The sequence below is a fragment of the Paramisgurnus dabryanus genome, chromosome 1 (assembly GCF_030506205.2).
Source record: "Paramisgurnus dabryanus chromosome 1, PD_genome_1.1, whole genome shotgun sequence".
Classification (NCBI taxonomy): Eukaryota; Metazoa; Chordata; class Actinopteri; order Cypriniformes; family Cobitidae; genus Paramisgurnus; species Paramisgurnus dabryanus.
This window is the reverse complement of record NC_133337.1, coordinates 30050993-30063653: the sequence shown is the minus strand read 5'-3', so window position 1 is coordinate 30063653 and position 12661 is coordinate 30050993. Positions and strand designations below refer to the sequence as shown.

At 40.1% G+C, this 12661-nt stretch overlaps 1 protein-coding gene across 4 annotated transcripts; it reads right to left on the bottom strand.

Annotated features, from left to right (window-relative positions):
• Nucleotides 1-1648: 1648 nt before the first annotated feature.
• dyrk2 (dual-specificity tyrosine-(Y)-phosphorylation regulated kinase 2) lies at nt 1649-10980 on the bottom strand. Of its 4 annotated transcripts, none has more exons than XM_065289833.2 (3): nt 10607-10978; nt 9838-9968; nt 1649-6185 (listed from the first exon to the last, which is right to left on the bottom strand). In XM_065289833.2, the coding sequence occupies exons 1-3, from the start codon at nt 10650-10652 to the stop codon at nt 4593-4595; spliced, it is 1770 nt and encodes a 589-aa protein (XP_065145905.1). In that variant the 5' UTR covers nt 10653-10978; the 3' UTR covers nt 1649-4592. The 4 variants fall into 4 exon arrangements, with proteins under 4 accessions (XP_065145905.1, XP_065145907.1, XP_065145908.1 ...); XM_065289835.2 differs by lacking the exon at nt 10607-10978 and adding an exon at nt 10097-10599; XM_065289836.2 differs by lacking the exon at nt 9838-9968 and having other exon boundaries at nt 10607-10980.
• Between the last annotated feature and the right edge of the window lie 1681 nt (nt 10981-12661).

Genomic DNA, 12661 nt, shown 5'->3' with positions numbered 1-12661 from the left:
ACGCTGCCGAAATCTCTAATGCATTGGTTTAAGGTAAATAAAAGTAGAATATTTTAACAGATTTTTAACTAATAGCCGACACATAGAGTGTGTGCATGGTTATAGTCTTTAAATCTTAAAGCAGTACAGGTCTGAACTAACAAAACAAGACATCATTGAATGCATAAAGCATTTTGAAGCCAAAGAAAAACCAATGCCTTTCAAACTTCATTAATATGACATGATTATAGATGGCAAGAGCTCAATACAGAGGTCTGGTATACTTCCGACCAGTAACTTTAGGAACAATGCTTACATAATTCTCTTCCGATTTATGGCCAATGTACTTAAACAAAACAAAAGACGACTAGTGGCATTACATAATATCCTAAACTTGAAAAGTGGATGTGGACCAATCCTTCCATAACCATTTGAATGACTCTTCCTCTGACAACAAACAATAATTGTTTCCCTTCATTGGTTGAACAGGTTAAACCTGCACCTGGCTTGACAGCTGAGTCCCACGACTGCATTATCCCATTCATATACTCTCCCCAGTAACAACTATTAACCTATTCTAGCCAATTTCTCACGTCATGGTGAAATAAAATCTTTTAATCCACCATACAGCACACTTAATGGACACAAATGTTTGGGACAAGCAAGCAAGCTCATCCACACCAAATCACAACCAAGTGTACATTTATACAAGATGATGCTTACCTCCGTACCACAACAATTCTTTAGCAATTCTTCCGCAACCCAATCTCCACATTTATGGCTATTTAGTACTGACCTCATTTCAAGTAGTTAAGGTTTTTCCACAACCCTATTGAAACACACCTGAACCAGCTAATCAACATCCCAAAGATATCTTGCCAATTACAGGCAGGTGTGTTTGAAAAGGGTTGGAACCAAATTCTGCAGGGCACATGGCACACAAAGCAGTACAAGAGCTTAATGTCCCTGAGTTTAGGTGCTTCCTCGAAATATGCATACTTGAACCCATGACCTAGAAATCAATTTTCGACTTCATGTGGCACCACAAGAACCGACAGGTGGATGACGTCAAAGTTCACCGAGAAGTTCTTCTGGTACTTGGACGTCATCCGGCTGTTGATTCTTGCAGCGCCGCATGAAGTCGAACAAGCCTAAAGCTGGGACCCAATGGCACACTTCATGTGATTTGCACTCTTGTGGACACACAGTGGTCGCCATGTGCGCCTGTCCGTTAAATACACAAAACCGTAGGGTGTCCCATTTGTCATTTTAGGTTTAAATAAGATTCCCCCTTTTGGTCGATATACATGAACACTTTTCCTGAGCCTGCATCTGTGCGGCCTCGCAGCAGACTTCTTCCCGATAGTCAAAGCGGAATTACATCATAAAAGTGCAGATTTGTAGGAACACCAGGATCTTTAGGGTGCCATTTAGGACAATTCCATCATCATGCAGGAACTGTCCAAATGCTCCACATTGATCAAGAATGAAGGAAGCTTTTGGAGGACAATCCCAGGATCCTCACAAGAGAAAGACTTGTTGTTCGAACCACTTGATGCATGCATACATTTAGCAGGCGCTTTTATCTGAAAAGTGAGGAAAACAACCAAGCAATTTGCACCAAGTTTTATCATAATTCTCTTAAAAAACAACATCCAAACAAGCAGCATTTTGTAAAGATGAGACATTAAAACTTTTATTATTAATATCTTCCAGCCACAACAATAAAATTTAACAAAGATCACTAGAAAAGAACTTCTTCCATCAGCTGTACAATACATACAGTATCATAAAACTGGCCGCCAATGTTAAACTCCCACTACAGCAATAAATGTAGTGTTCCAGCAGCATTTCACAAAATAAAAACATTATACATATGTACACATCCACATTGAATTCTCAATTCACATATGTACAGTACGTTTCTGTGGCTAAATAAAAATGTCAACGTTGTTCCTCAGTTAAAGATTTGTTTACAAAGGACCGATTCAAGAGTTAGGGCATATATTTATACAAGTCATAAAAAGTAACTCTCAGCCATCTACTTCCATCTGCCTCCAAGATGCTACTGCTGTATTGCACACTGGGATGTTAACTGACTTGCTGTGGGAGTTCCTGGGAGTTGCAGTTTTTTTAACTCCTTGAAAGATACATCCAACCACGATTGGAGGTATGCTACATCTTTCTGACTTTATAGCAGGCTGTGTGACTGGCAGATAGATCCCATCCTCTCTCTCCACAGATTATCATACTCGAGATATTCCATTGAGTGTCTCTTATTCAGGTAAAAAAGAAAAATCTGGCTTTTTTTCCTTATAGCCACTAACACAGAAAGGAATGCACTTTGGTATTTACCAAATGCCCTGGGTTTAAAAAGTACAATAATATTACAACAGTCTGAGGTAAAATATTAAAATGTGTTCTCGTTTCTAATGTCATTTCCTTGAATACTTGATGTTAAGACAACATGAATGCAGTAGTGAAGACACTAGTCATTGAGAAAGGATTGTTGTCTCGTACTAAGACATCCCTGTTAGAAAAAGAGAAGAAAATTCTCTTTTAAAATGATTGACTAAAGAAAAATGTGTCTGAACTGGATGTACAACCTGCTCTGCCACTTGCTCCCAAGTCCCATTAAATGAGATTTGGGGAGTTTCTTTGGGCAATGTGCAAGAGGATCACCTTTAAAAGTAAGTGAAAGGGATTATAACGTTGTTTGAAATGAAATTAATGGCATTGATAACCAAAGGCACATTGTTTAAACCTAAGGGCACACTGCTTCACAGAAGAGTAAAAAAGTATAAAGTACATTGTGAAATGCCTGCTGATGTTGGCAGGATACTTTTGCATCTGTAAAGCACTACGGGCATCTAAAGGGGCCCGGGCCCCTGAGCAGTGTGCAGCAGGCCCTTGTTGGGCACTGTGCCAGTCACCGATGGGGGGCGTGGGGATCGACATGAGCATTACAGCTAAGCTGGACTCCCTGACAGCCCATAATCGACCACTTTTCACACCCCCACAATTCATGACTGGTTGACAGCAAGCAGGACTGGTTCCCGCTGGAGTCGGGTCTCAGAGTAGTGGCAGATAGATTTTGTTGTGCATTACAAATTATGTACATTAGATATAGAGCCAACGGCACACGTTCAGGCCACTGGTTTCATTTATATTAGCTCTTCATAGGGAAACAATAAAAAGAAAATAAATAAGTTAAACTATACCAACACTTTTACACCCATGTCAGTCAAATTATTTTTTTCACAAATGCTACAAAAATGGCCTTTGTTTATGTTCTAATATGAAACATTACATGTCAAATCATTAAAACGGTTTTGGATTTGTTATTGATGTAATTAAAAACCTTTGTGGCAATTTTCTTTAAAAAGGGAACAACCTTTAAGAATTTTAACTCTGGCCTGATATTAGCAAGTCCACCACACAATGTTGTACATAACAATATAGGGGTGCGTAACATGAAAAACGGCATTGTCTAACATTTGATTCAAGACTTGATTCAAGCATGACATTCGGCCACAGTCTTAAAGATTGCATCAATACCTGCTCGCATTAAAGTAAATACAGCATCCTTGTCTTCGTATTATTTCATATGCAGTCCTCCTAATCACCACAAAAACGCATCAATAAAGACAAAAAGCAATTCAAGACTCTAACCTTCAATCTTACCGTGGTAGCAATTTTTTACTCATTACATAACACTGTTTTGTTCCATAAGCGTTAAGTTGCAAGCTATAAAAACGCTTCATAAAAAAGCTAAAGCACCAAAGTTATCCTCCTTCCAGGACATTATGCACTCAAAAGCAACTCTTCCGGAGAATAGCTTATAATTACACCTGTCAGTACTGCTAAATACAGTATCTTCTCAGTCAAACCATACCCAAACCGTTCCCTTACATTTGCCATCAGTCTATTATCACTGTCGACTGACTGTAGACACTCTTTTTTCCTCATTTCATATCATTTCATTTAAGGAATGTCAAGAGATTTATAGGCACATACCGAGTCTATCATGTAAACATTGTTTCCCTTTGCTACCTCATAACAGTCTACAACGTCCAATCTCCATTACGATCTCTTACTATAAATCTAAAAGTCTGTTATTTAAGTATCTAGTCTTGATATTGAAAACGCAGATGCTTGGAAAGGTAATCGAATAGCTTTTAGTGAAATGCACTTGTAATTCGTATCCATTACTGTGCTATTTATCTGACATGATCTAAGGGGGGTGGTTAAAATTTCGAATGCACAAATAACAGTATTTTCTTGCATTTCTTCAATGTGGCAAGGCCTTTTACTTGTAATGCTACTTGATGTAGGTATTATACCACCTGGGACTGTTTGTTATTATAGACCAAAATTAATGAATGCTCTCCAAAGCAGCTTTTTACGCAAGCCCTGAGATAAAAACTTAAGTGTTGTTCCCCCTTTCTTGGCCATTTTAGCGTTCCTATTAAAATCCAACAAAAGGTGCTACAAAGCAGTTCATAGATGATGGATATGCATTAAAGACACCTAATATTCCTAAAAAAAAATGCCACACATCTGAATGCTCAGCTTTGCACAAATATCAATGTAAAAGAAAACATAATTAGTGTTCAGCTGACTAGTTTTGGCAACACTGTCCTTTGTTGTATATTCCCATTGGCGTCAGTCATTTGTGCCAAGTTAGTCCTTAACTTTGTGGCCGAGCCAGAAGGGGGAGGTAATTTGGAGATTGACGTTATAGCACCGGTACCCTCAGTGATCCTCTTTACGGTAGTTTTCTCCCCAGTGGGAGGTTTTGGCAAGCGTCTTCTGAGCCAAGGGTGGCGGAGGGCCTGACTCGGGGACATACGCAGGGACGGGTCCCATTCTAGACACTGTTTTAGAAAGTCCAAGAACAGGGGGTCTTCACAGCCCTTGAGCGCAGTCACCCACTCCCTGCTTCCTGGTGGACCTCTGAGTTTCCCCCTGCGAGACCTTCCACCGTTCAATACCACCGAGGCGTCGGGTAAAGTCGTGACTGTGCAGTAGCGGGGGTATCCCTTCGAGCTGATAAAATTTTTGGCTCTCTTAGATGAATCGATTAGCTTCTGGGAGGGCATACCCAGCAGCTCTATGACACAGGCTAGTTGGTCCCCTTCATCTTCTCCGGGCAAGAGAGGGTACCCCGTAAGTAATTCCGCTAAGATGCAACCTAAGCTCCACATATCAATTGGCATCCCGTACCGAGCACCCAGAATGACCTCTGGGGCCCTGTAAAAGCGCGACTGGATGTAAGTGTAGACCCGTTGATGCTCATAGCAGCTGGAGCCGAAGTCGATAACCTTTATCCCGCTGCGTCCTTGCTGCTTCAAGAGGATATTCTCCGGCTTGAGGTCGCAGTGAATGATTCTGTTCTTGTGCAATGAGTCCAGACACTGCAATATGGAGTGTGCAAACTTGCGCACCAGTGGCAAACTAAAGCCCTGAAACTTGTTTTTCTTGATGAGCTCATAGAGGTTCATGCTGAGCAACTCGAACGTCATGCAGATATGGTTGCGGAATGTAAAGTTCTCCAGCATGTGTATGACATTCATCGTCGAGTCCTTATCCTGCTTTCGCAAGTGCTCCAGGATACGAATTTCCTCGGCTGCCTGCCGGTGGAATCGCTTCTCGTTGCGCACCATTTTGAGCGCCACCTGCTGGTGGTTCTTGTGGTCAAACGCTTTCACCACCTGGCCAAAGCTGCCCTTTCCGATTACCTTTAGTACCTCATACCTATATGATACATGGTCATGGGGCACGTGTATATAGGAGCCCTGATCGTCATCGTAACCTCCGTTGTTTGAACCCCCGACTATGCCTTGTCGTTTTTTTGCATTTGGACCTATAAAATAGATCTCAGGGTAGTTGAAGATCTCTTGGTGTTCAAACACTGTCAGCTTGGACATGTATTGTTTCATGGCCTGCTCTGGAGTCAAAGGAGCAGGCTTGGGTTTGCTTTCAGTTGATTTGATTGAGGTTGAGCTGCCTTGTCGACACTGGATTCCATCTTGCTGTTTCTCCGGCATGGTCAGACCCGTCCTGCTCACGGGTGTCAACCCATTGGGTTGTGCAGTTAACACAGTCCGCTTGTTACTGTTCTCCTCGAACATCTGTTGAACATGGATCTGCTGGTGATTCCCGACGTGCAGATGGTCATTCATTGTGTGCTTATTGCCTCCAGCCTAGGGAAGGTAAAACAAGAAGCGTCATTTTAGGACACAGCACTGATCTAATGACATGCAAAATCACATTCGACAGAAATTGGTCAATATTTGTTAAGAAGGACTCTACAGGAAGGGAAGGGAGGACACTACAGACCAAAAGTATTTTATATGGTTCTCTATAATAGGTTTTCAGATATTACATTCCACCTTTATTTCTCCAAGAGCATACACTATTTTTAAATAAAACTAAAAACTTACCTACATTTTAAACAAAAGATTCTTAGCAAAGCCTGAATTACAATTAAATCCTTTTCATCAACTCTCAGGGGATCAAGACGAATAAAGCTCAACTAAAGACCAGAGATTGGCAAGTAATCTATATAGTGAAAAGGATGAAGAGATTTTTTCCAGACAGTTGTTTCCAGACTAAGCTGTTATGTTTTATACGAAAATAGATGCGACTAGTCCTGCTCATATAATCATTATCAATGTATGATTCTTGAAAATAAGCCAAGGTATCAATGACACACTCCAATTCGTGATCACATATTTCGTGTTACATAACTGATCCTTAAGATCTTGTATCAAAGTTCACCTAACGGTGTGCAGTGCCATTTCTTGACCTTTCAATGCAAATGCTTTCGAAGCTTCTCAGCATCTCATCTGCAGGATGTGATATTCAGACTTGCGTAAAAAGCAAAGGAGACAATTCTGTTGTTTATTCAAGGACATTATACATGCATTTCCTGCTTTCCTGAATCGCCTTCCCTGCAAGACGCTCGCTTCCTTGATAATGTGTTTACCTCTGCATCTTGTTTTCGCAAAGGACATCCTGTTGCTTCAGTTTAAGGTGTGTGTCCTCAATGTTGTCATGCTATTTGGCCATGGTGGTTTTAAGGACTTTTTAAGGACGGTTTTAAATTGTAATTCAGCTTTTACTATATTGTTTAATTGTGCATGCAGAACGAGTGATAGTAGGACGAGACCTATCTAAAGTCTTTGACAAAATCTGCTCCTCAAATATATTCAAATAGTCTCATGTGAAATGAACACAGTAAGATGCTAGTACTTACACTCTACATGACAATAATGACCAGTTTAATGACACATTTCACTGTTTTACTACAGAAAACAGTATGATGCAAATATAATATTATGATCATACTGTAAAGATTATCAATAGGATCCACCTTTCGTGTCATTTTGAATCAATTTAACTAAAGATCCAAGCATGTATTCAAGTATAGTACAGGCAATCTAAATAATACGCTAGGCCTCATAAAGTAAACTACTAAACATTCAAACATCTGCTGTTTAAAGTGTCACATCTACTAACTATTCAACATATGCACCCAAAAAACAAGATTAACGAGTCAATCTGAATAAATCGCTGTGCAATTGTGTTCTTTTGTTATACCTGGCCACCCTGCCGGTTCATTCAGACATGACGTGGACAGGTGGGGGAACCGTGGAAAGGGCATGCTCGCTGACAGCTGAAAAGGACACAACTGGAGCTAAACAAAAGACGTTTGTTTTTGGGGATGCAATGGGCACGCCAATCTTGTGTGCAGCATGAGAACAGATCCAAAAGGCCAAACCTGTGTCCGAAACCCGTTACAGTAGGTATTAGTACTTACTCATCGACCGTTTTATATAATATGAATAGTGTGAATGAAATTTAGACGTACTACATTACCCATGTGCATACGTCGTCATTAGTTAAACAAGCGCAATTTAACCACAAGGAACAACTGTTTTACATTTGAATAGAGCCGCGTCGTCGCTTTCCGACATTTTGGAATGAGACATAATTTTTGCCTGTCCTTCTTTGTTAATGGGTACTCCCCTATCAGGGGCTCACAGGATAGTAAAGTGTCCATCAAATGATCACTTCAAAATCTTGCCGGAAGTATTAGGCGAGTACTTTTTTCGCCTACTGTTTTTTAAATACTATAAATTCGGACACACTACTCACTTCGCGGACGCAGCGCAAGTGTAAATCGACTGACCTTAATGTTGCTTATTGGCTTTTGAAAGGTGTGACAGGATTAGATATTTAAAAGTACAAGTAAGGAGAAAATAAGTAGTGGCGTCTACAATCGTACCTAGTTATGTACACCAGCAGCTTCGCCATGTACTTTTAAAATGCTTAGTTGTTTTAACCCATGGTTGGGTCAAATATGGACTTTTTTAGGTTTATCTAACCCAGCTGGTGGGTTTGTCCATATTTTACCCAACTAAAGGTAAAAACAGCCATATAAATACATGAAACCATCCGAAAATTCCATGCGAACTGCACAATTTGTCCTTTTGCTTCTTCATAAGCCCATCCACAGTTTGACTTGGCAGACATTTAAAAACAAAGCTAAATGCAATTCCAAGATGCTGTGCTTGTACACAATCAGCTTTAATTTGTTGATGTAACTAGTTACATAACCGGTAAGCAAGAAACAGAACAGACTGCTCTTCAAACCTGTTAAAGTCTTTACTGTTTAATTACAGCAACTCATTTGCATATCAATTCTGCAGTATTAGCAAACTAACTTGATGCAAAATGTGATTTTTTTGTTACAAGGATAAAAACATTTCCTATTTAATAAACGTGCATTCATCTTTAAACAACAATGCCGTTTTCATAAAAAAAATCTATCAAAATCGGAGACACAAGCACGTTGAGATTTACATTTTTACTACTTATAACCTGATATATTCTGAATTGTATTTTTGATTACCAGCTACTGTTTGCAAGTAAGACTGAGTTAATGTGGTTGTTTAGTCGTGGCAAGACTATTGTCCTTAAGCAGTGTGCAAACACACAAATGTGCCCACCATGCAAGCTTGGGATTTCTGTGTCTATATTTACCCCTGATAGAATGACGGCTATAAAAAGGACTACAAGCTGGCTATTGGGTCATAAATGGCATGTATCCAATTCTTGCATTTCATTTGTAGGTTCAATTCTGTAACCAATTTAAGCAATAAACAAATTATTGATCGCAAACTATCATGCATTACATAAACAGAAGATAAATTTAATTGAATATTAACCAAAGAACACTCCTTGCCGAGCAGACGCTGAGGATTTTAGCGATTTACATAAGGAAATCACTCGATCACAGATTTTAGCTTTGCATACTGGTTTTACTTGCCTCAACGGCACCCATCCCCCACTTATGGCGACCTCTCCACACAAAACATTAGCCAATGACTCGGTGACAGCTCTGACCTGAATGCGTTTTACAAACAAACTGATTTTAAAGCCTTGTATATCCTCAAACGGAGTTTAAAGCATGCATTTCTGCTACTCTTTGCCTTTAAAAATAAAACAGCATTCCCAACAAAATGGAGTTCTCATTCCAACCACATTATGCATCCTACTGTAAACGTTTAGATTCTCAAAGGAAGCAGTTTTATGTCGTTCAAGACTAACGTGTCCTCTAAAAAAACGGACATGCAGCCTGATACCCTAGCCATGGCAGCATTCCCAATGTCACCTACTGTACATGCAACGACATGTGGGTATACAATGTCAGAATGCAACAACCGGTCGGCACCGTGTATGAATCCTAACCACGGGCCATGAGGTAGTAACGTGATAGTAAAACACAGATTGTGAGAACAAAGGACACATGCACAGTTGAAAGCTCAAGTGAAATGTTTCTTTTTGTACCGTGAGCAAGTTGTTGTTCCTGAGTGGGGGTAATGTAACGGGTGATGTGGCCTCTGTCCCTGCTCCAACCCGGGGACCCCCGGCACCCAGTCCAGGGGAAGACTGTACCTGGCAGATCTCACCCCCTTTGCCTGCACAAAACAATCGGGAATAGAGGATTGGATAGTGTTGACACAACTGATTCAATGCTGGTTGCAAGCATGTCTAACCATCATACATGCACAATAAACGGTAAGGAGTAAAATTCCTAATTCCTCACCATAGTAAATATTGAAGTACTACAGTATTTTCTACAGTTTAGCAATTCACTTTAGTAAATGCTACACGTATACGTTAATACTACGTAAATACGACCTAATATACAACCTAAACAGAGAACCAGGAAGAATGCGTGAAATGCATCATTTTAACAAACAAACAAACAAACAAACAAACTCACATTAGCACGCTAAAAAAATCCTCTAACATGTAAAACTATAACAAACACATCTATAAAGGCACCGATTACAAGCGTCTAGTGTATACATACACACAAACTCACTATAAAAACAAAAAAAGCAGTCCTTAAAAAACGAAATGTCTGCCTTTCAAACTGTGTTTCCTGAAAGACTGAGGCTTTACGGCTACTGTACCCTACAGCCAACGCAAACCAGTCAAACGTAAAGCGTCTACGGAGCGTTTAACGCGTACAAATAATCCATCTCCAAAACGTAAGTGAAAATTAACGCGTCCGGCGAGCGGATCGCGATCCGGCCATCGGCTTCCTTACCAGTCGGGTAGACGGCAGCAGTAACGCAGGGTTTCTTGGTTAACATGGCCGCTGGAGAATCACACACACACGCGCAGAAAGCCCACTTGAGAGTCTCTCCCCCACCCCTGTGATCACCCACTGACTGCTGCTTACTCCAATCAGCTACATCCAAACTCTATGGGCTTCGTCAAACGCGACCCGACCGCGCTTTATCATCGCTTGGAAACGCGAAAAACAAACAAAGATGAGCGCATGGCTTTGCGCCGGTACGCGCTCTGGGGCCTATGAAACTCTGCGCGCTCCGTTGCATTCGCATGATCGTAGATGCATCGCTCACGTACGGTCGCTGGGTATATACTATAAACCGGTTTAGGGTGTTGTCTGGGCTTATCTATCTAACTGCCTCCACCTTCTTTTCTCACCCCTCCCCAAGCAGGACGCAACGCACAGTGCGTTTACCAACCGGTTCAAACACACATATGGACTCCACTCACCTATATCTGCACACAGTGTTTGTTTGTTTGTTTGTTTGTTTGTGTGAGCATATATTTATAGCCTATTATATTTCGTATTAAAGCTTGTTTTGCTTTAAAAATGCTTTGGATCAAAATGCATTTTAGTTTAATATGCGCATTTAAACCCGGACTATTGCAAAACTCGCCTTTTGTGTTGGTATATAGATGCACACATATCTATGGATGCACAAAGCATTTTAGATTATTTTTAGCCTTTACACTTAGAGCACGTGCTAAATTTTTGGCTCATGGGTGAAACCACTAGAGGGTGTAGTGAACGCAGTTTAACATTACTGTACTGTACATCCAGTTCTCAAACATTACCCATATGTACACCACTTAACACTCCGCAGAAGTCTACCAGGTTGACTATATATATTTACATTTATCAGACACTTTTATCCAAAGTGACGTATGGAGCATTCAAGGCATACTTTTATCAGTGCTACCTGGGAATCAAACCCACAACCTTTACCTTGCTTATTGAGCTACAGGAACATATATCCGGAGAGCAAATTTGCACAATATTTGTTTTAATCTCCACTGAGGTTTGATCAAACAAAGATTTGAGGTTTTTGGTACAAAACTACTTTGCATTATTTGGCAAAAAGGCAAACTACAAGTGTCATGATCTGATTGTGAGATCTGGAGCATCAGAGTTTGATTTCAATCATGAATGTCCTGTACATTATGTTGGATTATTAGTAGTAAAACACAAAAAATAAGTTTTAACAGACAGGGTCACATATAGCCCACCATTAATAAAAGAAGGTCTACAGGTAAATAAATGGGTAAATGCATACTATGCATGATCTACATATCAAACAACATTGCTTAGTGATGAGATTATTCGTACCGTGATTAAATCATATGTTATCTTAGGAGTAACAATAAAAAATGATTAATCTTATTTTATCTGATTGACTATTGCGGTCTGCATATTGCAGAAGTTTGGCTCATTACAAAACCTTCATTATTTGGATAATGGCCTAATGGGATTTGATACCCCAAAAGATTTGAGATGATTTGGTTTGTGATCAATGCAATCCGTGTCCCCTGAGCATATATGTGAAGTTCTAGCTCAAAATATTATAGAGATAATTTATTATAGCATGTTAAAATTGACACTATACGTGTGAGCAAAATTTGCCATTTTGGGTGCGTCCTTTAAATGCAAATGAGCTGATCTCTGCACTTAATGGCAGTGCCGTAATTGGATAGTGCAGATTAAGGGGCGGTATTATCCCCTTCTGACATCACAAGGGGAGCCAAATTTCAATGACCTATTTTTTCACATGCTTGCAGAGAATGGTTTACCAAAACTAAGTTACTGGCTGATACAAGCACTGGGGACTCAATTATAGCACTTAAACATGGAAAAAGTTAGATTTTTATGATATGTCCCCTGTACGAGGTACTGAAGGGGCGCTAATTCAAAATAAGTGTTCGGAGTGTTATGTGTGTTGCTTGCGTTTTCAAAATATATGTTTGTTGCGTCATGTGAACCATGTGCATCACGTGTTTTTATCAAAATAAGACGCGTCTAAGGGTTTATGAT